Here is a 26,584-nt window from a genome sequence, read left to right on the forward strand (position 1 = left end):
TGACGTGATCTATCGTTTGCAAAATTCAGGGCCGACTAAAGGACCAGCCCAACCGCGCTCTTGCCCGGACGCCGAATACCCTTCGGACATTCTTCCGTCCGGACACTCGAGGTTCTTTTTTAATTCCTCGCTGACAATGAGAGATTGTTTTTTGCGCACGTTGTTATTACTGCACAGTAACCGAATTTCCCCCACCCCAATATTTTTATTTAACGGAAAATATTTTATTTAAATTGTTTCTAGAATATAATAAATTGATTCTTTCTTATTTAACGGAAAATATTTTATGAAAATTGTTTATAAAACATAATAAATCGAAAAACAATTTCATACACCGTATCAGCTCAAATCTAAGACGAACACGATTCTAAGACTACCCTCCTTTTTTGGAACTCCACTAGGGGAAAAATTTTTTTTCCTAATAACGTTACGATTATAAAATGAATGTGGAAAAAAGATCAATGCTTTATTTTTTGCTAGGTTGCCTATGTCCCAGGAAACGCAAGATTTTGGCGAGTAATTATAGGTTTCAAACAATATTTTAGATAATAACAGGAATAGTAGTACTTTATCAAGACACATAGGTCATATTGTTGATTCGACCCATATCTCTTTCAAAATTCTGAAGGAAAACGCCACCTCACTAAAAAAATGTTTGCTCTCCGAAAATTTACACTGCTATCATGGATTTCAGTCTGATGTAAAAATTCTTATCCATCAAACACCATTTCCAGTACACGTATTCACGAGAGCAATGTGCATGTTGTGCCTAAAACAACCGCATTCGCCGGCACAGTGACTGGTTGTGAGATGGATGACGAAGGCCAAAAATAGTCTATTACTTGAATTGTTCCTGTCTAATGAATATATTTTTAATATAATTGAGGTAGTGTGTAAAGCGTGAACAATGTTGCGTTAATTGTCAGTGGCACGCTCATCTGGATCTTCGCCTTCATATCTCCACTTGTTTTCTCCAGGTAGCTCACTCTACCCCCACCCATACCGTCATGTGCTAGCGGACAACCCAAGGCGCTCTGCAATATTCACGCGCATCCAGCCCGGATTCTTTTCTTCGTGTTCAATTATTTTCAGTCCATCTGTTAAAGTTCTCAATAGTTTCTTCGGAGTGGCCAAGGTCCGAAGATGAATAAAATTAAACTAGTGAAAATGAAACCTGACTTTATTAAACCCACATGGAAAACACTCGGTGGTTCGAAGTCCAGCCACCCTGGAAAGTAGGGAACCACTCGTACGAGGTGAAGTTCGGAACTGATGCTATCGCGTATGGGGGTACGCAGAGCATACTGCATAGGGCGAAGCGTGACCATATGACTGCGCCATCAAATTTTTCACCCTAAAAATACCCATTCTTTTCTAACTATCGTAGCGCCAGATGAGCAGATGAATTCGGATTGTTAGTAGGGAGAAACAAAAATCCTGAGAAGATATCCCTTCGTCAGTAACTCTGACAAGTGAGACTTATAGTATAGCTCGTAAATTGATAACTGATAACAACCTGATATCATGTTTCCGGGACAAAATGCCGAATTAACTGCCGAGAAGCTCAGCTACGACGATATCGCATTTCGCCAAAAATCACCATCGTATTTTTTCATCTATTTCCTTGCTTAAAATACGTCGCGTTTGGTCTCGTTTTTCTTTTAATTACGTGCAAATTACTAACATTTCAATCTAATAAAAGCATAATAGCAATTGCTGAATATCATTGTTAGATACCTTTTGGGCTAATAGGGGACTCATGCAGCAGTTGACCTCCAGGAACTGGGAACTTTGAAGGAGTTAGGCTGAAAAAGGTCAGTGGGTGAGAAGAGGGGGGAGCGCGAAACACGTTTCTATTGTTCTCGTGTAACTCGATATTTTTTTCGAAGCTAAGGTCTTCGTAATACAATCCCTGCGCGAGCTGGGGCCTTCTTTTATTTTGAAGAAGAGGAAAGCGTCAGAAGGGGGGAGGCGAATGCTGAATGGAGGGGGATAACGGATCTTGGGAAATGCGCTAATGTTACTTTCCCACGGCACTGAGCTTCTCCCAATGGTAGTTCCATCTCTTGGGGAAGATTCCAACTATATGCTTTTCGTTAATAGCCAAAAATTACACATTGTATTTATTTCGTCTCATTTTCGTCAAACGATGGATGCGGGAAAATTATGCGTCGGAACCACGATCTTCAAACGATCAATGCAAGAAACGATACTTCGGGGAACGATAGATGCGGGAAAAAATTACATTGTCTATAAGGAACTTTATTTTGGATATGAAACGGCGAACGATCAATGCGGGAACGATAGATCGAGGTTCCACCGTATAACTTTTCTTTTGAAAGCGGCAGTGTAATGACTTCTCTGCTACCGTAATACTCTGAAACCAAAACTGAATCGATCTCTCTAATCAGAGGCAAATCATGTTCCATTCATACTGTTGTTCTGGGAAAAATGGAACGACATTGTAGCAGTTTATACCGCGACGGCATTGAGGCTTTAACGTTACGATCCTAGGCGGATCTAGGGAGGGGCACGGGGGCACATACCCGCCAGACACTTAAAAAATATGCAAGGCTTTGAATACGGTCACATTATCATTGCGCTCGTTTTGTATCATGAGGTATCCTTGTGCCCCCCCAGAACAGAATCCTGGATACGGCTTTGCTTGTGCTCCCCACTCCCCAGAAAGAAATCCTGGATCCGCCTCTGGTTAAAATTTAGGTAAATTGTAATCAATCACACAAACATTTTGTAAGTTGATCAAGCTCTAACTTGAATGGAGCCGAACCCAGGGGGAAAGCAGGCGATCTCGCGGACACGGCAGAAGTGCACCCGGCGATTGACTGGCACGCACGCTTTACCTGCTGCCTAAAATGGCAATAGTTTTTCACTTTAACACAAAATTAAATAAGCTAAATTACCGTTCAGGTATTTTTGACGTTCATTTTTCGCTGTATAGCTATATATATTAGGTTGCAACCTCAGGTATCCATAATTTTTTCCAACGAAAATTATGCAACCCGATTGACGTCGAGAATTTTGCATTCGATTGTAAGACGAACCCTCTTTTCTGCAGGAGTTAGGAGGAAAAAAAAACTTGTCTTGGATAGGTGCAAATAGGTACATTATAATTCACTTGGTTTGAAATACATATATAAAGACATAATAAATACCTGCTGAAACATGTTATTTTCACTTTCACTTTACTTTATCACTCGTCAAATATTTCTACACAAACTTTCCGATTGCGACGTAAAACTGGCAAGGCCCAGGTCGACGCATGCGAAGATCGTGTAATGCTGTGTTGCCATAAGCGGAAATCTTCTCTCGTTTTCAGGCCGCAATGCTCGAGAATTAGTAACGTCACGCCGAAAGCTCGCTGTCGCCCTGTTCAAACGCAAGGAGCGTAGTGTCCACAGCGCATAGCAGGTTGTCCAGGTTAGCGGTCTTCCAATCACAGGTTTGAGGGTGTTGAATAAACGTTCAAATTTTTCGAAACAAATGCCATCTAGATTTAGTTTTGAAAGTGGTCGCTGCAGCCAGTGGGAAGCCTAATTGGGTGGAAGGGGACTAAGCAGTGACCGAGGGAGGGGAAACCAAGCCAGTCGAGGAAAGTAAACAAGCTGATGAGAAGTGGTGTCATATTTCAGGAGGGGGGAGAGAAAAGGCCTGCGCTGGGAAAAGATGTTTTTTTTTCTTCAGGCAACATTCGTTCCCACGCTTTTCTGACCCATGCGACGATGCTCGCCACAATGAATAGAAGTGCGCTCGCCACGAACGAAGTTGAAAATTTCTGGGAAGGTATTATTATCAAGATTGAGAGATTTTTAAGGTTTTAGGACGAAATTCACGGCTTTTTCCAGGTTTTTTCACAGTAGACGAAATTCACGGCTAATTCACGGTTTTAAGGTTTTCACGGTTGAGTGGGAACCCTGAGTAGGTGGCTCACCTAGCATTCAGGCTTGGGAAACTGGGAGAATTGAAGCTGGGAGACCGAGCAAGGTCAATTGGTGAGACGGGTCAGGGATGAAACAAGTTTCAATTGTTCCCGCATAACTTGATATTTTCCTTTGAGGCAAGTGATTTATGGCCTGTGGGTTCTCGGAAAGGAAAAAAAAATTACGGAGGCATGGGCTGATGTAGGGCCGGGGGTGATTTTGTGAAATCTATGCCGTGGTTATTATCTTACGGTGCTGAGATTCCCCCGATTGTTGTCCAATCTCTTGGGAAGATTCACGATATGTGCCTGTCGTGTTTTGCTTTAAAATTTTCCATGGCTGAAACTCTATGGCAATACTTCTACGAGAGCTTTTGTAAAAAATTGTTCGTGAGTAGTACAAGCATCGTAGTGCAACGGCATATGCGAAGAGAGGGTTGGAACTGTTTCTACTCCCTCTCATGGGACGTTGCATTCACAAAAGCATCGATTGAAAATTTTGGATTCAGATTCAATTTCTTCCATGAATTTGGATTCGAAGTACATTAATGCAAAGTACATTATTACGAAAGTGGTCTTATGATTGAATCATGAATATATACAGTAATTCTTCGACATGCGAGCAAGATGGATTCCAAGAGTATGTTCGTACGTTGATAAACCAATGCAAGGCATTGAAAAGCATGGTTATCCTGCAGAATGCAACACTGCATTACAATTTTGCGTTAACTCACGGCCGCTAAGTTTATCGATGGTGTCGCTCTACTGGCTTGTTGAACAGTTTATTATTGAGATTATAACAATTGTGACAGTAAATGATGCGAACAAGTTGTCAATTAAAGTAACAGTTTAAGCTACATCGTAGAATACAATATACATATTCTGAACTGACTGACAAGTTACAACAAATTAACGGATGATGCCATCAGATGTTGGGGGAGTTTCACTGTTGATCCTGATGCTATGCAGTACATATGTAAACTGTGTATTAGGGCGGATCGCAAAAATCGATTTTTTTCAAATCCATCTGGCCCAATGAAAAAAAGTTGTGGGACCGATCAAAAATAAGGCCTGAAAAATTTGAGACCTGTACGTGAACCCCTGACCCTCGCTCAAATGCAATTTAGGGGGGGAGGGTCAAAATTCGAAAAATACAATATTTTATGGTCATTCCCTATAGATTTTGCCGAGTTACTGCCCTACAAGGGCAAAAATTTCGTGCATTTTGACGTATCTGCCACCGTTTAGCCACAAAATGCCTAATTTGAGTCCGCGTCCGCGAAGAAAATATTCCAACGCCCACGCAGCGTCGCGGATACCAGAGCCGCAGGCCGATCCCTTCCCCTCCACGCTCACTTCTCCCCCTCCCACGCCTCTAATGCAGCAAAATTCATCCCGCGCATGCTGCTAGGAGGTCGTTTATCTTTGATAATATAAATCAGAAGATGGTAGAAGGTAAAAAGCGATGCGTAGTGAGACGACTTGTCCCTTATTTGGCGCCTCGTCGGCGTTAAACAAATCGATGTTACCAACTTTTAGAGAAGTTATGAAATAATTTTAGACCTGCGCACGCAGGAAAGGAGACTACTGTCTTGAAGACGCCTCTCGAGTGGCTATGAAGGTTTGGGAACTCAGGTTATGCATTTCTATTCCGGTATTGTCCGACAGCTGTGACTAAATTGATGAATAAGGGTGAAGGCCGCCGGCGTACCCTCCCCGCTCTAGAAGGTAAAAAGCGATGCGTAGTGAGACGACTTGTCCCTTATTTGGCGCCTCGTCGGCGTTAAACAAATCGATGTTACCAACTTTTAGACATTTGATGAAATAACTTTAGACCTGCGCACGCAGGAAAGGAGACTACGGTCTATGAAGACGCCTCTCGAGTGGCTATGAAGGTGTGCGAACTATGGTGACGCGCTTCTCTTCCATTATGAATGTGACTAAATGGATTTAGCGGTACCACAGGAAGTACTAAAACTTACGGAAAATTGTAATAGGCCAAAAGTGGGTTTTATTGAAGTATAAGACTCAAACAATTTTAAAGGAACATTTTAAATTATGCGATATTTTTGCGTGTAAATGCATGGAGGAGCATAAGGTTCCTCCAATGAGAAGTATTTTGAGAGACAATCTGACGAAAAGAAAGATGATGGCTGCTGGATTGAACCCTAAAGAAACTCGGCAACTGAGGAAAAAATGGAATCAAAGGAGAGTGTTGAGTCGACATCGTCAATTCTTGTACGGGAAAATAGTATCAAAAATTTTCTTCATCAATTCATCCGAAGAAAATTAAACTGGCGAGAAATTAGCCGATTTGTATCTCTACTTTCCTCATGAAATAAACATTAAGGACTATAACCTCAAATTGGAACTTCTTCGGGGAAAATGCGTCTGCCAACTGTGATAGAGGTATATGCAAGAACCAAGCAACAGCAATGCGCGTTCCCGCAACCTTATCTAACGCAAAAGTCATAACTTCGTAAGATACATCAAAGCTAGTGTACCAGAATTACTTACGTATACAGAAAAAGATGCTAATTCCTGTAAATAAGAAAAGAGGGGTGTCATCAAAGGGTTCCATTTAATTGGAATGAAAGACTATACTCTTGTCTGATGAAAAAAGGCAAGAGGACTTATCAATACAACTTTAGAGGGGAATGTGTGGTGTTAGTTGAAGAAACAGTGTCCCACTTTTGGAGGTTTGCCTCCCCCGTCGGAGGATTAGCAAAAGTTATAAAATCTGCGATTATCGATTCCTTTCCGAGTGAAAATTAGATACACAGAATTAAAAAGGATTTGATTATGATGGTACCAAGCGAATACCACCCAAAAAGGAGGCATCATCCCTTTGCTATAAGCATAATTTCAACTTTGAAATTATGCTTATAGCAAAGGGATGATGCCTCCTTTTTGGGTGGTATTCGCTTGGTACCATCATAATCAAATCCTTTTTAATTCTGTGTATCTAATTTTCACTCGGAAAGGAATCGATAATCGCAGATTTTATAACTTTTGCTAATCCTCCGACGGGGGAGGCAAACCTCCAAAAGTGGGACACTGTTTCTTCAACTAACACCACACATTCCCCTCTAAAGTTGTATTGATAAGTCCTCTTGCCTTTTTTCATCAGACAAGAGTATAGTCTTTCATTCCAATTAAATGGAACCCTTTGATGACACCCCTCTTTTCTTATTTACAGGAATTAGCATCTTTTTCTGTATACGTAAGTAATTCTGGTACACTAGCTTTGATGTATCTTACGAAGTTATGACTTTTGCGTTAGATAAGGTTGCGGGAACGCGCATTGCTGTTGCTTGGTTCTTGCATATACCTCTATCACAGTTGGCAGACGCATTTTCCCCGAAGAAGTTCCAATTTGAGGTTATAGTCCTTAATGTTTATTTCATGAGGAAAGTAGAGATACAAATCGGCTAATTTCTCGCCAGTTTAATTTTCTTCGGATGAATTGATGAAGAAAATTTTTGATACTATTTTCCCGTACAAGAATTGACGATGTCGACTCAACACTCTCCTTTGATTCCATTTTTTCCTCAGTTGCCGAGTTTCTTTAGGGTTCAATCCAGCAGCCATCATCTTTCTTTTCGTCAGATTGTCTCTCAAAATACTTCTCATTGGAGGAACCTTATGCTCCTCCATGCATTTACACGCAAAAATATCGCATAATTTAAAATGTTCCTTTAAAATTGTTTGAGTCTTATACTTCAATAAAACCCACTTTTGGCCTATTACAATTTTCCGTAAGTTTTAGTACTTCCTGTGGTACCGCTAAATCCATTTAGTCACATTCATAATGGAAGAGAAGCGCGTCACCATAGTTCGCACACCTTCATAGCCACTCGAGAGGCGTCTTCATAGACCGTAGTCTCCTTTCCTGCGTGCGCAGGTCTAAAGTTATTTCATCAAATGTCTAAAAGTTGGTAACATCGATTTGTTTAACGCCGACGAGGCGCCAAATAAGGGACAAGTCGTCTCACTACGCATCGCTTTTTACCTTCTAGAGCGGGGAGGGTACGCCGGCGGCCTTCACCCTTATTCATCAATTTAGTCACAGCTGTCGGACAATACCGGAATAGAAATGCATAACCTGAGTTCCCAAACCTTCATAGCCACTCGAGAGGCGTCTTCAAGACAGTAGTCTCCTTTCCTGCGTGCGCAGGTCTAAAATTATTTCATAACTTCTCTAAAAGTTGGTAACATCGATTTGTTTAACGCCGACGAGGCGCCAAATAAGGGACAAGTCGTCTCACTACGCATCGCTTTTTACCTTCTACCATCTTCTGATTTATATTATCAAAGATAAACGACCTCCTAGCAGCATGCGCGGGATGAATTTTGCTGCATTAGAGGCGTGGGAGGGGGAGAAGTGAGCGTGGAGGGGAAGGGATCGGCCTGCGGCACTGGTATCCGCGACGCTGCGTGGGCGTTGGAATATTTTCTTCGCGGACGCGGACTCAAATTAGGCATTTTGTGGCTAAACGGTGGCAGATACGTCAAAATGCACGAAATTTTTGCCCTTGTAGGGCAGTAACTCGGCAAAATCTATAGGGAATGACCATAAAATATTGTATTTTTCGAATTTTGACCCTCCCCCCCTAAATTGCATTTGAGCGAGGGTCAGGGGTTCACGTACAGGTCTCAAATTTTTCAGGCCTTATTTTTGATCGGTCCCACAACTTTTTTTCATTGGGCCAGATGGATTTGAAAAAAATCGATTTTTGCGATCCGCCCTACTGTGTATCCAAGCATCTTCCGCGTAGCCCTTCAAAATCAATATCGACCACTACTGTTTTCAGTGAATGCCTGTTCATGGCAATAATTCTGTCAAAAAAAAATAATAGATAAGACCCAGATAGGGTAAAATGTTGAATTTTTTAAAATCAAAACCTGGAGAAAGAACTAGTGGCTCTCTGATGTAATGTGACATATTGGTCGATCATACATTCTTTAACAACGTGTTGTTTAACTTTATTACTTGGCAAATAAAATTGTGGAGATTATCTTAAGTTTCTTTTTTTTTACAGAGCTTTCCTGCTAATTTACACCTTCAATGAAGTTACAGTTGAGGACCTCAAATCCGGAATTCGGAAACCCGCAAAACCCGAAATCCAGAACATTTGAAAATTCCTCTGCATAGTGTTTTGACTTGCCACCTCGTGGCACCACTCTCCAAGCCTTGTTCTGGGATGAGTAGGAAGTTAGCACATGCTATGGACATATGCTTAGAACCTTGTCAGGGACACATAAGGATATCAAATATCAAGTACAAGAGCCTGAGCACACGTATTAATTAATTAATTTACTAAATATACTATGAAGACCAGAAATCCAGAAAAACCAGAAATCCAGAAGCCCTTCGGTCCCAAGCTTTCTGGATTTGAGGTCCTCAACTGTATTTTCATTCACTTCTTGCGGTTGTTCATTTAAATTTGCCATTAATTCAGATAATAAGAGTTCATCCTTGGAACTGAGTATCGAGAACCGAGAACCGATGGGGAAGAACCAGACCGGTACAGAGAACCGAAAAAATGTAGGAACCGACTCATCCTTATTCATTTATGAATTCCATATTTAGCCCCATGATTCACTTTCACAGAGGATAGAATAGGAGGGGAAAACGTTAGAAACTAAAAATCTACATCTACATAATAACCCCGCAAGCTGCCTACAAGGCGTGTGGCAGGGGGTGTTAGGACAACAGCCTTTTTACAAATAAAAAGGAAGTACTTAAAGGAAATAACGACTAGCATTTCTTGTATTCCTTTATGGTTCGGGGGGTAAGCATAAGAAAATAAAAAAATAATTGACTAAGGGGATATACATATGAAGCCATTGAGAGAGCAATGAATGACTGAGAGACCTTGGGAACAGGTAGCCATTTAGGCAAAAACTATGAAAGTATATATCTGAGCAAGAGGGAGGGACCAGGGAATGTTAAGTATTTGAAGCTAGGATTAAGCGTCACGTATGCTGTGAGACAATATTCAGATGAAAAAGCGAAAGACAAATCACACTCTGCTCATGCCAAGTTTCACCTAAAATATGAGACAGGCAGAGGGGGTCTGGCCACGACCACCGAGAGACAAGGCCTGAGCGCTGATGCCTTCTAATTGTCTGACGTCACGAGCCGTAGGTTATCAACCACACCTTCCGACAATGCTTGCAGTTGTTTATATTTATAAGCCATTGCGGTGAAAATGGTGATTGGGTTGTTTAACGCTAAGTTATTTGGAGTTTGAAAGCTTTTGCGATGGTTTTGTGGGCAACAGTATTGAATATAAGTGTTCAAGAAATGGTGTACTAGTTTTGTGTGCCTCTGTGCAAAGGAAAATACACGGAGGAAACGAAAGTGTGCGTTTTCAAATTTCCTATGGACGAAGAGACGAAGAGGAAACGAACCTTGCCATTCCAAGAAAAGACTTCCAGCTGACAAAATATTCCAAGGTGAGTTTTTATCTTTTTCTTTCTATTTGGAAGGCGTGATTATTCAGGGAAATGTTAGTATAATGCATTATTGTTACATATGTAAATGTTGATCGTCATTAAAAGTGAATTAAAAAGATATTTGATACAAGCATTGACCGGTAGACGAATTGTTATTGGCTTCTTGAAACAATTCTACTCTCGAGTGTATTTGCAGGTTGATTTCAATATTATTTGCGTTATAGCTTGAATAATTAATGGTTTTAATTATTTCACAGTACTTAAATGTCTTTGGAATTCTCGCATATCAACGCTAAATAGAATACGGCGCTTATCCTCGTGTTCTAAGGTGCGGTTATTAAGAAGAACTTGATTTTTTGAGGGTGTTATGAATAGTTTTTGCTATTAGGTAATTGTGGAAACATGAGAAACACTCGGGGTGAATAAATGGGATACCTACTTGTGTAATAAATATGACCCATGCCTACGATGGCATTTTACATTATTTGTATGTTTACGCATGCATAGGGTAGTATTACTGTTTTAGAAAAGAAGATTTTTTTGCATTAAGTAGTTCTTACATAGGAAATATGTACTAACTAATCGTGTTAATCTGAGAACGATTGTGTAGAGAGTGAAATCTTAAAGTCTTCGAGAGTATTAAATGAATGATTCTTCAGTAGTTAATAAATTATGGAAACATGTGAAACGCTCGGGATGAATAAATGGGCTACCAACAAGCGAGATAAATATGGCTCATGTCTAAGTTGGTATTTCAGATCAAATATTGTTAATCTAACTACCATTGTGTGCAAAGCGAATTATTGAAGTCTTGTTTACTACTCCCTTAAGGTAAACGAAGGTATTCCTCACTTGAAATACAGTTGATTTTCCGTCTACCAATAAAATTATCTCTATTTTTAAGGCATGTATCCGGCATTTTCTGTGTGAAGATGTGCTTCATTAAAGCTCCTACTTCGATGAGAAGTCAGGAAAACTGCTGGCTGTACCATTGATCAGCCCAAAACTGAGGGATTGTGCCATGCCATGGATCTTCCCTGATTGCCCTGGGTACCTTACCACTTCAGAGCAGACCAGGGATGCGCCATCAATGAGGGAACAGTGTCTTGAAAGTGCGACTGTGGAAGCTGCTTTAGCTGATAGTTTGAAAACTCAGGAAGCATATAAGGCTTAGAAAAAGCTAGAAACTCAGAAAGCTCTTTCGGTGGAGCGTAAATTCTCTGGTGAAGATGAATAAGTATTCAGCATTTTGGGATGTGGTCGTGAAGCCGTGTGCTATAATATTAAAGCGTTTGGAAGAATGCGCACCACCTCTTATTACTTACTCATTATATAAATTCATAATAATATCAAAGTATACCACTGAAGAAGGGAATTAAAAGCAATAGGCAAATTCTCTCCACTTTTTCAAGCCTCTTTCATGTATGAAAAGTACCTATGATGTGTTGGATAGAATTTAAAAACTCCACAAATAATGTAAATATTTATAGCGATATTGTAGCTTTATTGGAAGAATGCAAAATTAAAGACTATGTAAATTAATCTTTGAATAACTTTATCAAATCAAAAATGTCCCTTGTTCCAGAAAAAAGGTAAGTAGGTTCAAGAAAAGAAGGTAAGTAAGGTGCATCTGTGACATATTTGTATTTTCTGCAATATTTTGTTAGTATCTCCTGAAGTTCATAAATTTGTTCTCAATTCTGGTAATTTGGTTTTCCCACATCCAGTTACTATCAAAAGGCTCTGCTCTTCTTTTAAAGTTGGTCCAATTAATGAGCATGGGTTTCTATCTTACGTAAAGCACCGAGTATCTCATTGCAGAGCCACTAGCGCTATATCACCCATATGAAGGATGAAGTTCATTTGAAACCCCTTCTTGACTACAAGGGCTGATGTATAGTAGAACCTGCATAACTCCAGCGGTTTAGCTTCTAGTGCTCATGTGTTCGCGGTAGAGAACTTTCTATATTCATTTAAAGATGTTGTCCATATTTTGCCTGTGAGTACTCTGTCAGCCTGCGTTCTAAAAGATATTCTGAAGAAAGTCATCATTGGTCTCGAAAAAGTTGGTCTGGATGTGGTTTGCGTTATAAGTGAAAACAAATCCACCAACAGGAAGGCAGTATCTCTCTTCACCAATCCATCAAGGCTGAGTATAGTATATCCACATCATTCTCATCATACTTGACTATTACTCTAAAGGCTTGACTCTGTCCATATGTTTAAATGTATTCGCAACAACTGGATCAATAAGAAAAACTATTATTTTCCCAACTGAATGCATTATATGCTACATTTCTGTGTTATCAGGTAGGACATGGTATTTTTCCATTAAAAATAATTTCCCCAGGTACTTTAAAGTAGCAAATCCTAGTCACCGTTTCTTAAAAGGTTACAATAGGGTGGTTTCCTATTATTTTTTTATTGCCCAAATCGAAAGATTATTACTCCTGGAGTATGTATTTCACGCTTTTAGATTTTTAAATGACGATATCTATTTTTCGCGATTAAATGAAAAGTGAAAATTTTCAAGCGCGCGAAAACGCGACGCTTAAGTATGAATGTCGGGAAGTCTCTCCGCGTGACGTATTTCTGGTTCCCCCTCCCGCCCTGCGAGGTGACCTTGAGGCGAGGCTTAGCGCTGATACGACGCAGGCTGCTAGCGGCTAGCCTAGTACCCTGCTGGCTGGTAGCGCTTGGCTTAAATAAGGATTATTAATAACTTATCAAACGAGGAAAACTTTCCGACCTTAGCCAGTTTTAATAAGTGATTGTTAAGACATGTTTCCCTGAGCTCTGCGCCTCATGCATGCAATGGTAACCTCAGACGACGTATAACTCCTATCTTCTCGTATAGAAACTAGGTCCCTGTGACGTCACGTGGAGTGGCATCGCATGGGCGCCAATCTGGCCCTTTTCAAATGAGGATAAAAATGGACCATTGCCATTCGTCTAACCCGGTATTTCTAAAACAAAATAATTTGTATATTATGAATACACTAATGGTGGGTAACGAATCGCAATCAATGCCTTTCATTTTCTTTGATGAAGGAAACCACCCTATTCACCCCATTAAGTGCATAAATTGCCATGAAATTATAGTTTGCAGATAGGTCTAATCAAAACAATCCCTATGTAATTTAACAGAAGCACAATCTAGTTTTATCCTAATCTTGCACATGTGTAAGAACATAACTTTTTTATTTCATCATCGTTTCATGCAGCGATGCTGAAAAAATAGAAGCCCCGTGAAGGATGTAAAAATCCTATGACTTCTATGTTATAAGTACTGCTGATGCGTAAAAAATGTTTTAGTGAATATAAGACTTTTAATGATATTCTCGAGGTTTCGAATGCATTTGGAAGCAAGCTGTTTCTCTTCAATGAAGATTTTTCGGCGAAGGCGTTGGTCCATTCGAAACAATTATGTTTCCCGAGGTAGGCATTTACTCTTAACATCATTTAAATGTAAGTACATATGATATTATATAAGGAAAATTGTAGCCGGAGAAATGTCTGTTCACATATCGTTTGGTTTTCTTACGCATTCCCCTCCAATCGGCGCTATCAATGGCAGTCTTCGCTATTCCCTCCGTCCGCCTACGACTCGTGACGTCACAATTCAGCGCTCAGGCCTTGTCTCTCGGTGGTCGTGGTCTGGCACACAAAGATGATACAATCGAGAACTCATGAACTAAATAAGATACAAATGAATGCTGCACAATTCATCAAAAACTGCTACAAGTGACTAAAGAGGCTTACAAGGCTTTTACATGAATAGAGTATTTGCACGTTTTTGGAAAGTTATCTTTCAAAAAAATTTTAACCCCAATAAGGCTAAATTTCGAGTCTGAGAATAGTGAGGTACTTTTTAATTGAGATATTAATTATTAAAATTTACAAAATTAATGATGCACTGAAACACCAGGCGGCCATATTCTCAGACCTGTGACATCATTTTGTTTTATGTGTTTTCATTTTTGAAGCTAGGATTTCAAGAATGGAAAATTAATTTTCGATAAAGCGATAGTCTGGGTATGCAAAATGTTTGTAATTTAATTCCAAACACAGTGATGCAAATATTTTCAAAATCGGATATGAAATAAGCTCATTATTACGAATCACAAGTTGGAATTACTTTTTGGAAAAGCACCATGCGCGGGGATTTCTTGCTTAATGGATAGCCATAATAAGAAACTTGTACCTTGAAAACCTATAAACTTATACTGTGAAGAAATATAAGACGAACCAATTTTAAAATTGCGCTAACAAATGCTATGAGAAACATATTAAAACCGAATGAATGAAAAGTAATCGTCTGATCTAACAATCAAACATTTGAATTCCAGCCCGAGAGACTTCCATCAGAAGATCATACATCCGAACGAAGTTTCCAATAACATTATCTTGAGATATACCTCACAAATGCTATTCATAAACCTCAACCAAGCAAATATGTAGCTGACTGACATATCTCTATCAGCGAAATGAAAATAACTTGTAGAAACATTGATATAATCAGAACTCTGCTTTTGAATACATTAATTCTACGGATGAACAATTACGTAGATAAAAAGTGCGTTTTGTTAAAGAAATGAAGGTCAGATTACTGCTTAGACTGGACCAAAATGTAACTCCAGCTATTTGTGCTTACGTTTCAAACCTAAGATTAGCCCAGAATGATTTAATTGCCACTTCTGGGCTATAGCCCAGAAATAATGATACAAATATCGATAGTTATCTATTCACCTGCACTTTTACTTCCATAAACCTTTCGAATCGTGCTGACAAACTTTTGGCCAATTACCTACTGTTACCTACACTGTTACTTAACCCATTACCGGCCGAGTGAAGAAATACTTGAAAATATACAATTTTTTCTCTTCATTTTACCTAATAACATGCTAAATAAGATAAATTGAAAATATGGGCCTTCAAAAAAATTTGCTTATGGTAAAAAAAAATGTTGAGTTTTCGCAACGTTGGCCGAATCCGGTATCTGTATGCAGTTATGCAACCCGCATTACAATAAATTGCCGTCTCCTAAGAATATGCTGTTTTTACTGTCGGATATAATCCTATGCCTTTTTATGCCACGTGTATGACAAATATCGTCATATTGGATAAATAAAACCCTTAGATATTATGTTTCCAATGAGATGGTGTTGTTATTTGACCTAAATCCACTATAAAATAGGCATGGTTTACGGTTTGAAAGAAATAAGTGAAAGCGAAAATTTTCTCAGAAGACCATGTATTTCACATTTTTTCATTGACTTCAATTTTATCATTGCAGATTGAATTACAACAATTAATGGCTAGTTATGAAATACTCAAGCACTTTGGGTGCAATGGAACATAAAATTTCGTCCTTTCATGCTTCATGAATCCGCGATGAATTACTCGGCCTAACTTTGTCTATGTTTAAGGACGCGAATTGTATAGGGGTACGTCATCTACTGACTGATTCACTTCACTTTTTAGATGCGTCCCTGCTAGATACGATTGGAAGTCTACCAGTGAAATTTACTGCCGTTGCATAACCTGTACAATCTCCTGGCGTTAGTGCAAACGCTGTCCAGTAAGTTGATAAGCTAGGACCTTTTTTCCCCTGAATTCTAGTGCGGTAATTTGCATTATCAAGTGGGTCCACACCTCCCATGTATTTACTATACTCCCCAATAACACGAATAGTATTTTCTTTTATTAACATAGAATAGTAGGTGAAATAGCATTTTCTTTTTTCTGCTGAAACTTTTCCCTGTGCCCAATGGAAGCGAAAAACTTGTATTGCTGTCTACGGGGACAATCTAGTTATCATTCCAGCGAACAATACTTAGACCTTTGGCTTTATCAAATGTTTGTTTTCATGTTCCTCTCGGTTTCACGTCGATGGTTTTATTATATTCTATCAGGCACTCCTCCATTATATTTTCATGGATGGCTCCAGTGACAAATAATCCTTTCTCTTTCAAAACAATAAATAGTCTTCAAGATTAAAAGAAGTTATCGAAAAACATACGATGATTCGAGGAATCAGGGATAACCTTGAGAAATTTCAGAATAACACTTGCTTCCAAGCCTAAATTTCGATGGAAGTAATGTTCTATCGCCTGGTTGAACCCTAAAACCGTCTGAATAACATAGCACCAAAGTTAAAAGCAAAACCTAAAAAGCTTGTTTTAAAAGAACATTTATGCACTGTAGTGACCAAAGTAAGGTACCATTTGCTCATTATTTCAAAATTTATGCGCAAATATTCCGAATTGTAATAATTTTTAATTCAAGTCGTCAAATTGAGGTCATTATTTACAAATCTTTCATTTTTGTCAAGACAGGAATTGTCTGAAAACAGTAGATTATTTTTTATTAATCTAAATATGTTTTGGTTCAATAATTTCCGAACCAAATCTACGCCTTATCGTCTTCTTTCACCCAATATCTTGTTGTGGAAGTCGGTGATATCGCTGAATCGTGAAGTAAGGAAGGACTAATTCGGATTGAATGTACAAAGTTTTGTGTTCCATTACACCCAAAATGCTTTCATGTAATGCATAAATAGTCATTATTTCTTATAATTCAATCTGTTGATATAAAAATGCCAATTAAAAACTGGAAAATATGTTATCTTCTGTAAAAATATTCACTATGACTCATTTCTTGCAAGCCGTAATACATCTCTAATTTATATTGGATTTAGGTAAAATAATGTAGCATGTCATTGGAAATATGATATCTAAGAATTTTAATTACCAAATATGACGATATCTGTCAAATACGAGGCATAAAAAGGCGTAGCATTATATCTGACAGAAAAAACGGCTAAATCCTATGAGACGGAAGCATGTGGTAATGCGGGTTGCATAACTGCCTATCGATACCGGATTCGGCCAACGTTGCGAAAACGCAACATTATTTTCCGGATCTGATTTTCGCTTAATGTTCACTCTCTGACGAAATATAAGCTTTAATATCTATTAATTGAAATTTCTACGTCCACATGGACGAATAAAATACTTAATAAAGGGAATAGTTACTCTTAGGAAAAATTATTTATCTTGCTTAACAGGAGACTCGAAAATTGACACATTTTGAGTAATTTTATAAATATCGAAATACTTATTAAATGTCATAATAATCTCACTAAAAATCAGTTTAAACTTATTTTTATCGAAAAAAGCAAATAAAATTCAAGTGAAACATTTTTTTTTGCATTTCTCAATAATGCTGCGTTTTCGCAACGTTGGCCGTAAATGGGTTAATTAACTTTGACATAATTTCTGATGAGGTTTCCTGTTGATTGGTCTTTATTATGAATGAGGCAACACAATAATAAGCTCAAATGCAGAATTAAAACTTCATGCCGCGGCATGTAGGTGTAGTCCAACATAATCAGCATGGCCAATCATTGAAGCATCAACCTTCGGGATATTATTTGAAGAAACCTTCACGAAACTGATTCCATAATATGCACTTAATTTTCCCTTTCCACAGATCAGATCCACCAACATTTTCCAATGCATACGTTGTTCATTGTATCATAAACACCGTACAACAATAGTCATCCTCTCATTACGCATTTTTACTACCCATTTTTTTTAGCTGATTCCTGAAAAGTATTATCCAACCTTAATTGGGCAAAGAACATTTAATCAATGAATTTGTTGCTGCATGCAACACCTTTTAGTTACTTAAAATAATATTTTTTATTCATAAAAAGCCATTCCAATCATTACAGGCCCTAAAAACTGAAAAAAATGGCAGGTCCTCATTTAGTGTTTTTCCGCATTTAGTGTTTTAAATTTTGTCCCCGCTGAAAAACCTTAAATCAGGATTCTACTGTACTCAATAGGCTAGGAGGCTAGGGCTAGGAGGCACTCAAGACTTGGGACGCAACATGCTAGTCTTAGATAAGAACTGATATCATTAACAGCAACGTAAAGAACATCATCTTAAATTGTATCTATGTCCAACAGAAATGATAAAATATGATTGACATTTTACTGAACAGTAGTTTCGAGAATTCTGTTTTCCTACGAACTACAAAGGGAAATAAATGCTAGAGAGATTAATAGTTAAAAGCACATCCATTCGCACCCTCTTCCCCATCTTTATTTTGTAGTAAATGGCTAGGGTGCCTTGCCACACACCCAGAGAGGCAGCTTTCAGGATAGCATGCAAATGCAGTTTTAAGATGAAGGCATGGTTACATAAAAGAAAACCACTCTGGTGGGCTCAAATGAGAAAACACTTTGAGGACAAGGAGCCATGGCAGGATATAGGGGTCAAAAGATTTTGAAAGAGAGGGATAAGGAGTGCCCACATGAGCTGGACTGAGTTCTCCAAATGCCAAAAAGTAACAGATCACTGAGTTGATGAAAGAAAATGGCTACAAACCCAGCGTATCCAATCTTTTCTTCTTCCCTGCAGATTCTGCATTGGAGGCAGCACTTTTTGTTGACACTTGGGTATTTGCTTCACCATCAACACTTCCAGTTGACAACTCTTTCTCCGTGAAACGCAGGAGAAGCGAATTACCAAGACGCGAACCAAGGAACAGGTAGCCTTCTTCACACAGGCACATCTGGAAAAGGACCAAATTTAGACCAAAATTACTGAGAATTAATGTGCAGTTGTTTGAAAGGGCGTAGCATTTAAGCTCTTCATTTGTGCTGACCAATCACAGTCTCTCAACCTTATCACTTGCTCGCATAGAAACACACAAACTCAAACAGGCTAAAGTGGAGGGAAACCAAGGTCAGAGAGAGCATAGTCAAAGGGCAAAGAAATGCATTTCAATCTCTAAGGCACTCAAGAATAATATCTTCACAATAACTGGGAGTTAAGTGATGATTTCTTCAATGTGTTGAAAAGATCATCAATTCAACTTCCTTGGAGGCCTCTAGGAGGTTGAAATACAAGTACAATAAACTCTTGATTATACGAAACAGGATATTACAAAATTATTCAGAGTGAAATTGTGGTCCTGGCGAAAAGCCTATGGTAAATACATGGTGCTATTCCATAACACAAAGTTTTATAGAAAGAATATGCTCCAAGTCCATAAAATTTCTCAAATTTCAACGATCTTGCCAGTAAATAAGCGACCTCTTGACACCACTTTCCAAATCAACAGTGTGGAAACATGAGGAAAGAAGAGAATTAATAGGTACCTACACTCAATGATGGAGGAAATATTTTTCAATTTTAAGTTTCATTTTAGAGGCAACGTTACATTTTGGAGGGGGGAAAGGTCGGTGAAAATAGGTACTGCGGTTGTCAACGAATAGGCGGGGAGATGTAGTAAGGATATCACAGATGATATAATACTTTACACACGAGCCCATATTGAGGGTGAAATGGCTCCTCTATTGCCAATTCGAATGGGGATTTGACGATTCTGTGCATTAAGTTTTTGCGTAGTTACTTTGCTATCTATCCAAGAGGGAGGCGGTGTCTCGCTGTATTTCGTCCAGGAAGCGCTGAATCGTAAGGTATGGGCTTGAACTAAATTCATGAGAGAATGCGCGAAGGGCTTCAGTCGGGTTCTAGCGAGTGTCTAAGCAGCAAACAGTGGAGTACAAGCCAATTTATTTTACAGGCCACACGTAGTGAAGAGGCACTTCCGAATCTAACCATGAGCTTTCTTGTAGCACTCCTACCAATTCCCCCATTCTGAGAGATCTTTCTTTCCAAAACCTTTGTTTACACTCTCCTACAGCCTTTTGCTGATCTTCCTGACACCCAACTAACGCATCCCAAACCCCCCTCCACTAGCATTTCCCTCTCCCCTTCCCTAGCATTTCCCGGTGATGACCTTGAGTGCATCGTAGAAAACATGGCCCCCAAACGTCGTCTCAGGAAAGGCTGAAGGCCCTTTACCCACCCCTCCTCCTCCCAAACGCTGCACCTCTCTTTATCCTGCCCCCACTTCCTCATCCAGGCAACACCCATCCCACCCTTATTTACCCCGACCCCCTTCAAATGCTTTCTGACAGTGGAAGTGCATGGTTCACCTCTACTGGCAATGAGGGTAGGTTTCTAACTGGATAGAGGCTGGAGAAGTATTTTTCATTATGAGGGAAATTAAGGGGAAAACTTTGCTATCCACATTCTTTATATTGGCTGCCACACGTGTTTTGTCATTTCTTGACATATTTTTAGTCTGTTCTTGCCCCCATGAAAATTGGTGGATTAGGATGCCCTACCATTCTGTTCACGCAAAGATATGGCTGGGCTACCTGCCTCGCCAATTCTATAATTGACCCTAATCATTCTATCCAAGTTAGGAAGCACGAATCACGTATTGGGGAAAACTAAAAGAAACACCAACTTTTTTAAACCCATTATTTATTTTCATGGGATTAAATAATTGGTAATCTGCTTAATATTTGAAAAGATTGAGCCAAAAACTGATGTCAGTCTGAAATTATTGCTAATTTTTGTTTTTATTAACCCCCCATAAACATGATCAACAAACTAAAATGATGCTTGAAATACGTCATGTTTTGGGCTAATTATTTTCTAAATATTGTGCAGATTTAAAATCTTGCAATGTTGGTTTCCTTTGTGAACTATTGAAAAATTTTACCTCAATATTTTGCCCTTCTTTTTATTTGCGTTTCATTCTTCACCATATTTGTAATGATGCTATGTAACGCTGATAAAGACAAAGGATTTTTTAGTTTTAGCACTAGAAATAGGCGTACCATAAATTGAAATAAATATTAGCGTGGAAGGGAGAAAGAAAAAACTAAATAATGATCAAATTAAATTCTTCTCGGGTGTCTGACCGGGTAAGGCGCTCCATCAACCTATCAGCTGACAATTCAATCGAAGAGTTCTCCTTCGTCATCAATGCCGTTGATACCTAATGGGTGTGAGGAGCTGCGATTGTAAAACTGTATCTCTTCTTCTCTGCAGACTTTCAATAGAAATTAGTCATTTGCTTTGTCCTTCCCATGCTACTATTTATTATAAAATAATGGCGCGACTAATTTTTAGTGCTAAGATAAAAAAAACTTTTCTCTATATTAATGATACTTTGCATAGTTTTCAATATGATGAAAAAAGACACACGAAAAGTAAATGAGGTTAAGGTACACATTTTAGGGTATCATTTTTGGGAATACACGCAAGTGAACCAACACTTCACCTAATATTTTGAGAACTGATAAAACGTGTGTAGCAGAAAAAAATGAACGTGGATAGTGACGTTTCTCTCTTTATTTGCCCCATAATGGAAGATGCTTATCCACCTTTTACATCCATCCATCTTATGCATAGGTAATAGTCACTAATCGCTATTGTCCACAAAATTCTCAGATTAAATTCTTGCACAAAAATTTTCAAAATGATATTCTAAGGTGGTGTGATTTTTAACGATCTTTCACAGCATAAAATCAATAAGAAAGAGTATTTTTTTTTTAAATTCCATCTAAAATAATCACCGAAAATGTTAAACAAGGCCACTAAAGACAGAAAAAGGACAGTGGGAGCAAAAGCAAACATTTTTTCGCGACTCGTGAATTAAAGAGGTTTGTAATTACGAAGTGCTTTACTTTCCTGGTCCCGCTGACTTTGTATAATCGAGAGTTTACTGTACTTGAATATTCTAGTCTTCTTTTGCACTTTGACCATGCTCTCTCACGGGTTTTCTTCCAGAAGTCAAACCAGTGTGAGTATGTGTGTTTGTGTGTAGTGTGAGCGAGTGAGCATTTAAGTTTTACTCATTATGGGCTGTGGTTGGTCCCTGTAGTCACCTGTTCCTTCCCCAAAAACCAAGGCAGTAAAGTTTGGTTGGTGCAAATGACAATTTTGAACATTATGGCTATTTGAGCAATCTTGAGTGACTCCTAACTTAGTATTTTACAAATATAATTCATTTCATAATTTTGACACCCTCCATCCAGAGGATGATGCCCAGACGTCTTAACTAAAGAGTCGTAGAGAAATGAATTCTATGTGAAAAATAAAAATTTCTAAGTAATTCAAGATGAGTTCAACAAAATGATGCCTGAAACTAACAATTTCATTTGAACAAATTTGTATTTCAACACATCAAAAGCCTGAGAACTCATGTTCCAAATTTCGATCGAGAGTTAATGTTGGACATGATAGACATAGTTAAACAGCCAGCACCAGATATTGGGTTAATAGAAAACGGAAATAGTTGAAATAACCTCACACGCTCTTACCTTACAACCTATAAATTGGATGTCTGTCACTTTGGGAAAACTAAAACCTTCATCATATCATCTCATGCCCAGGACCCAACAGTCTGACAATGCAATACATTGACACAATCGATAGGCATTGCAAGAGCAACTAAATGAAGAGAGATACTAAATCAACTCCCGCTTATTCATGCACTGATTATGCGTTTTGTGGATTAATCCGTGCATTAATTTCACTCTAAACACTCTGTGGTGGAGGGAAATACCAAAGGAAATTTGAGTTTGGGAAGAAAAGCAGTAGGGGGTGAAGAAAATTTGAGCTAGAACTTTTCATCTGTGATGGTTACAAGGGGTGAATCACAAGGATTTGTGAAGAGGGTTTGAAGACGTCATTTAAATTGGATTCAAGTCCCTGTCAGGCCTTATTTATACCCTCTGAGTTCTGGCTTATACCATCTGCTACAAGACAATATAGCAAAATTCTGGTAAATATGGAGGAAATGTAAAAAAAGACTTGTATTAATTGCTAATAAGGGCAAATAGTACTCACACAAGTGGTCAATACGCTAGCAGCAGCCTTGTCAAAGTGGAAACCTCGAACACTGCGCATACTATCAGCATACAAGGTGAGCACATAGAGTTCTCCACCCTTTAGCGAAAGTACAAGACGGTCATGAGAAAGGAAAGATGTCTGAGCCCCTTCCAAAGTAATTCGCACTCCTTCTTGCACCTCTGTAAATAAATATATGCAGACACTTTGGTTAATTAAAATCAAAACACATCAAGAAAGTTCAATACAAGATTCGATACAAAGACACAATAAATGGAAACTTCTTTCAATGACCACTCTTAATCAGCGACCATTAGGATGGCTTGTTTTGTCACTTTTTCTATGAGCAGATCATAATACCCAGCTAAAGTTGCATACCTGGATGGGTATTACAGGGATAATTTATTTTCTAAATCCAACAAAATCTTCTATGTATTTGCATTTTTGCCTCAAATTTCAATTTTTTTACAAAAAATGTTCAGACATAATATTTTAAATTTTTTTTGAGTGAGCATGAGTTTTTTAATGAGTTCTTCATTTGATATGTTTGATAAATCCTGATTTGATTTAAAAATTAAATTAAAATAAATGGTGGCACGGTGGTAGACACATTGGTGATTTCCCAAAGAATCACTTCTCCGTAATTCATGGCTTCAAAATTCAAATGGGGAAAAAATGTTGTACCTAATGCAATGATGTAAATTATCTGCTACATCTTCTCTAGCAATATGAATTTTATTTAGTGCCTCCTGATGCACAGTAAGTCGACAATAAGTCATCACTGCAAGAAGAATATTCTCCAAAAGTGCGAAGAACTCGTGTTTAGATGGATGAATTAACTACGGCGTTGCATTTCCGTGGCAAGTATGTATCTACATCCACAAATGGTCTCAAAGACGTGACGAGCACCATTGGCGATGAAAGAATATGTCTTAATTCTGTATTAAATCACTACATTGACTTTTGGTATTAATGGCACTATTTGGATGAATCTTTTGGTAGGTTTCTTAGTTGAAATATATAACCTAAGAATTCTGTTAGCTGTGGTCAACCAATGGGCTTTATTTAGTAACCTCATTTCAAAGTGCTGCCCCCTAGGCCACCGCCATCACATAATAAGAGCCATATAATAAGTACTTTAACAACTCAGGGTGAAAAACGGTGCAAGTATGCAGTAAATGAACATGAAATAATCATTATATCCCACATAAATAGAAGCGGAATCATAAAGTTGCCATTATAATAAAATTTAGCTCTTTGAGAGCATATGTACTCACTCACAAGCCGAACGTAGCAAATAAAAACTACTAAATATTCCTGTCTCTTAGTTACTCTTTTATTTTGATGACACATGTTTACCATTTTTTATAGCACGAAACTGACTAGAAAAATTACCAGGAACATAAAGGTTGATCGGCGCAAGGCCTCTGCTTAAAAAAATGCTGTGCCAACGAAATTTGAATGCCAATCCTGAAAGAAATGGAGAGATCCCTGAATTTCCTCCCTTCACAGCGCAAGAAAACAGCTAGCAGGGGAAAGATATTGACTAAAATCATCTGTTTTTTATTTTATAATTCACATCCAGAAGCTAGAAAGCTGTAATTAATAAAGGATTTTACGATGGTAAGTCCACAAATTAAAGCATCCACGATAATTTCCATGATTATACTGTCTCACTAAAAACTTCAAATATTTCATCTTAAAAAAGTTTAATTTGAATGAAATGATTCGTTTTGAGACAAAAAATTGTTCAGAGTCTCTGTTAATAATGCCAGTTCATTTTGGGAATCAACCAGAACAAAATTAATGTTTTGCTTTGCCATGATGATAAAATTTTGGCCACAATTTCCACGAACCCATGTGTTTACGGCTTCTTCAAGCGTTACTCACGCGACATTCATGAGGTTCACACGTCACGCGGGGTCAGCCAAGTGGGGGATGGCCTTTGATTTTTGGACCACGCTATGCAAGTTTCTTGGCATTGAGGGATCGAAGCCCTGGAAGAAGTACCTGCCACGATCCAGCAGACGCACTCCGCCGTCTGTTTGTCAGAGTATCTTCTAAAATTGATCCTCGCCAGAAAGGAAGCGTAAGCTAACCACGCCCCAATTCCCTATTCCCCCTAGTGGAGCTTGTTAAAGCTTAAAAAGTGTGCTCTAGTGCGTGCTTCGTGCTCTCATGCGTGTAAGGTGAAGGACCTTTTTAAACAATCTATCACTGTGCACTATCTACCTAAATTGCCTTGACGATTATGTCATTTTCTTTTACAGGCATTGCTAAAGTGTGTTAAATCTCATTGTTCATAATTATTGCAGTTTGTTGTATTGTTCAAAGGGTATTTTGTGTTTTGAGGGTTATTTCTTGTTCTCATGTTTTGATTTATTAAAATTGGTATATGTTAAAAAGAAATAGGCCTGGCATCATGTTATTTAAGGGGGGAGATTTGTCACCTTATTCGACGATTCCTCCACAACCCCTCGATTTTATTATTTTATGCAAATCAAACGGCGCTGGTCGCTTGAAATCCAAGTCCCCTTGATCTGGATCGGAGGAAAGGAGTGGTGGACGAAGGCTGTGACTCCTCCGACCCAGGAAAAATAATTACGTGTGTGTCGCCCAGCTGGCTAACCTCACTCGTTCAAATATCCTTGGAGCGAACGGAGGGGGAGTTGGGCAAAAGCTTACTCGGGAATTGGGACCGGCACACTAAGGACGTCTACAAACGAGATGAATCTCACCGTTAAGGGCATGGTGCCCATTTGTCCCGGCGATGCACCGTCTACCATGTGCAATACTGACAACTGAGTCCGCTTTCAAATGAAATGCGTTTTTGTCCGCAGCCAACCGCGTGAAATTCAAGCGGCTTTCAGACAAGATGACCCGAGACGACTCTCTGCAATGCCGTGTGCCGTGGCGTGACTGGTGGCCGGCAGAAAATCGTTTTGTCTGAAAGTGGTCTTATGATTGAATCATGTGCATATACAGTAATTCTTCGACATGTGAGTAAGATGCGTCCCAAGAGTCCATTTGTAAGTTGTTAAAAGCCTATGCAATAGGGTGGGCCGAAAAAAGGTTTATTTTCCTGATCAAATTTGCCCTACGCAGGAAAGTTGCGAAATGATATAAGGATCTCGCACACAAAATTTTTTTCAAATCGAATAATATTAACCACTGCCGCCCGAGCTCTAAAGTTTAAAATTTTGCGAACAATCAGGCTGATTTCAGAATCAAACGGCTATAAAGACGAATTTTATGAAAATATGGGATAATGGATAATATCAAAGAGTGGATACACGTTTATAGTTTATTAAAATGAAATTTGAAGTTTTTTTGACAAAATCTATGGTTAAAGAAATGTCTATGAATTAACAACAAAATTGGAGTATAGACTACCCGCACAACACAACTCATTTTTGCCTACATTTCTAAAACTCCATTTTGGGGGCTAAATTGCAGGTA

The 26,584-nt window shown here is 38.7% G+C and overlaps 1 protein-coding gene across 2 annotated transcripts in view; it reads right to left on the minus strand.

Moving 5' to 3' along the window:
• LOC124156620 (cleavage and polyadenylation specificity factor subunit 1) overlaps positions 1 to 26,584 on the minus strand; it is a 153,741-nt gene that overhangs the window by 105,332 nt on the left and 21,825 nt on the right. For both annotated transcript variants that reach the window (XM_046531267.1, XM_046531266.1), the window contains exons 7-8: positions 23,126 to 23,307; positions 18,797 to 18,983 (exon numbers count right to left, since the gene is read on the minus strand). In XM_046531267.1, coding sequence (XP_046387223.1) covers positions 18,797 to 18,983; positions 23,126 to 23,307 — 369 coding nt within the window. The remainder of the gene's footprint in view (positions 1 to 18,796; positions 18,984 to 23,125; positions 23,308 to 26,584) is intronic.

Source organism: Ischnura elegans, chromosome 3 (genome assembly GCF_921293095.1).
Source record: "Ischnura elegans chromosome 3, ioIscEleg1.1, whole genome shotgun sequence".
NCBI classification, from domain to species: Eukaryota; Metazoa; Arthropoda; class Insecta; order Odonata; family Coenagrionidae; genus Ischnura; species Ischnura elegans.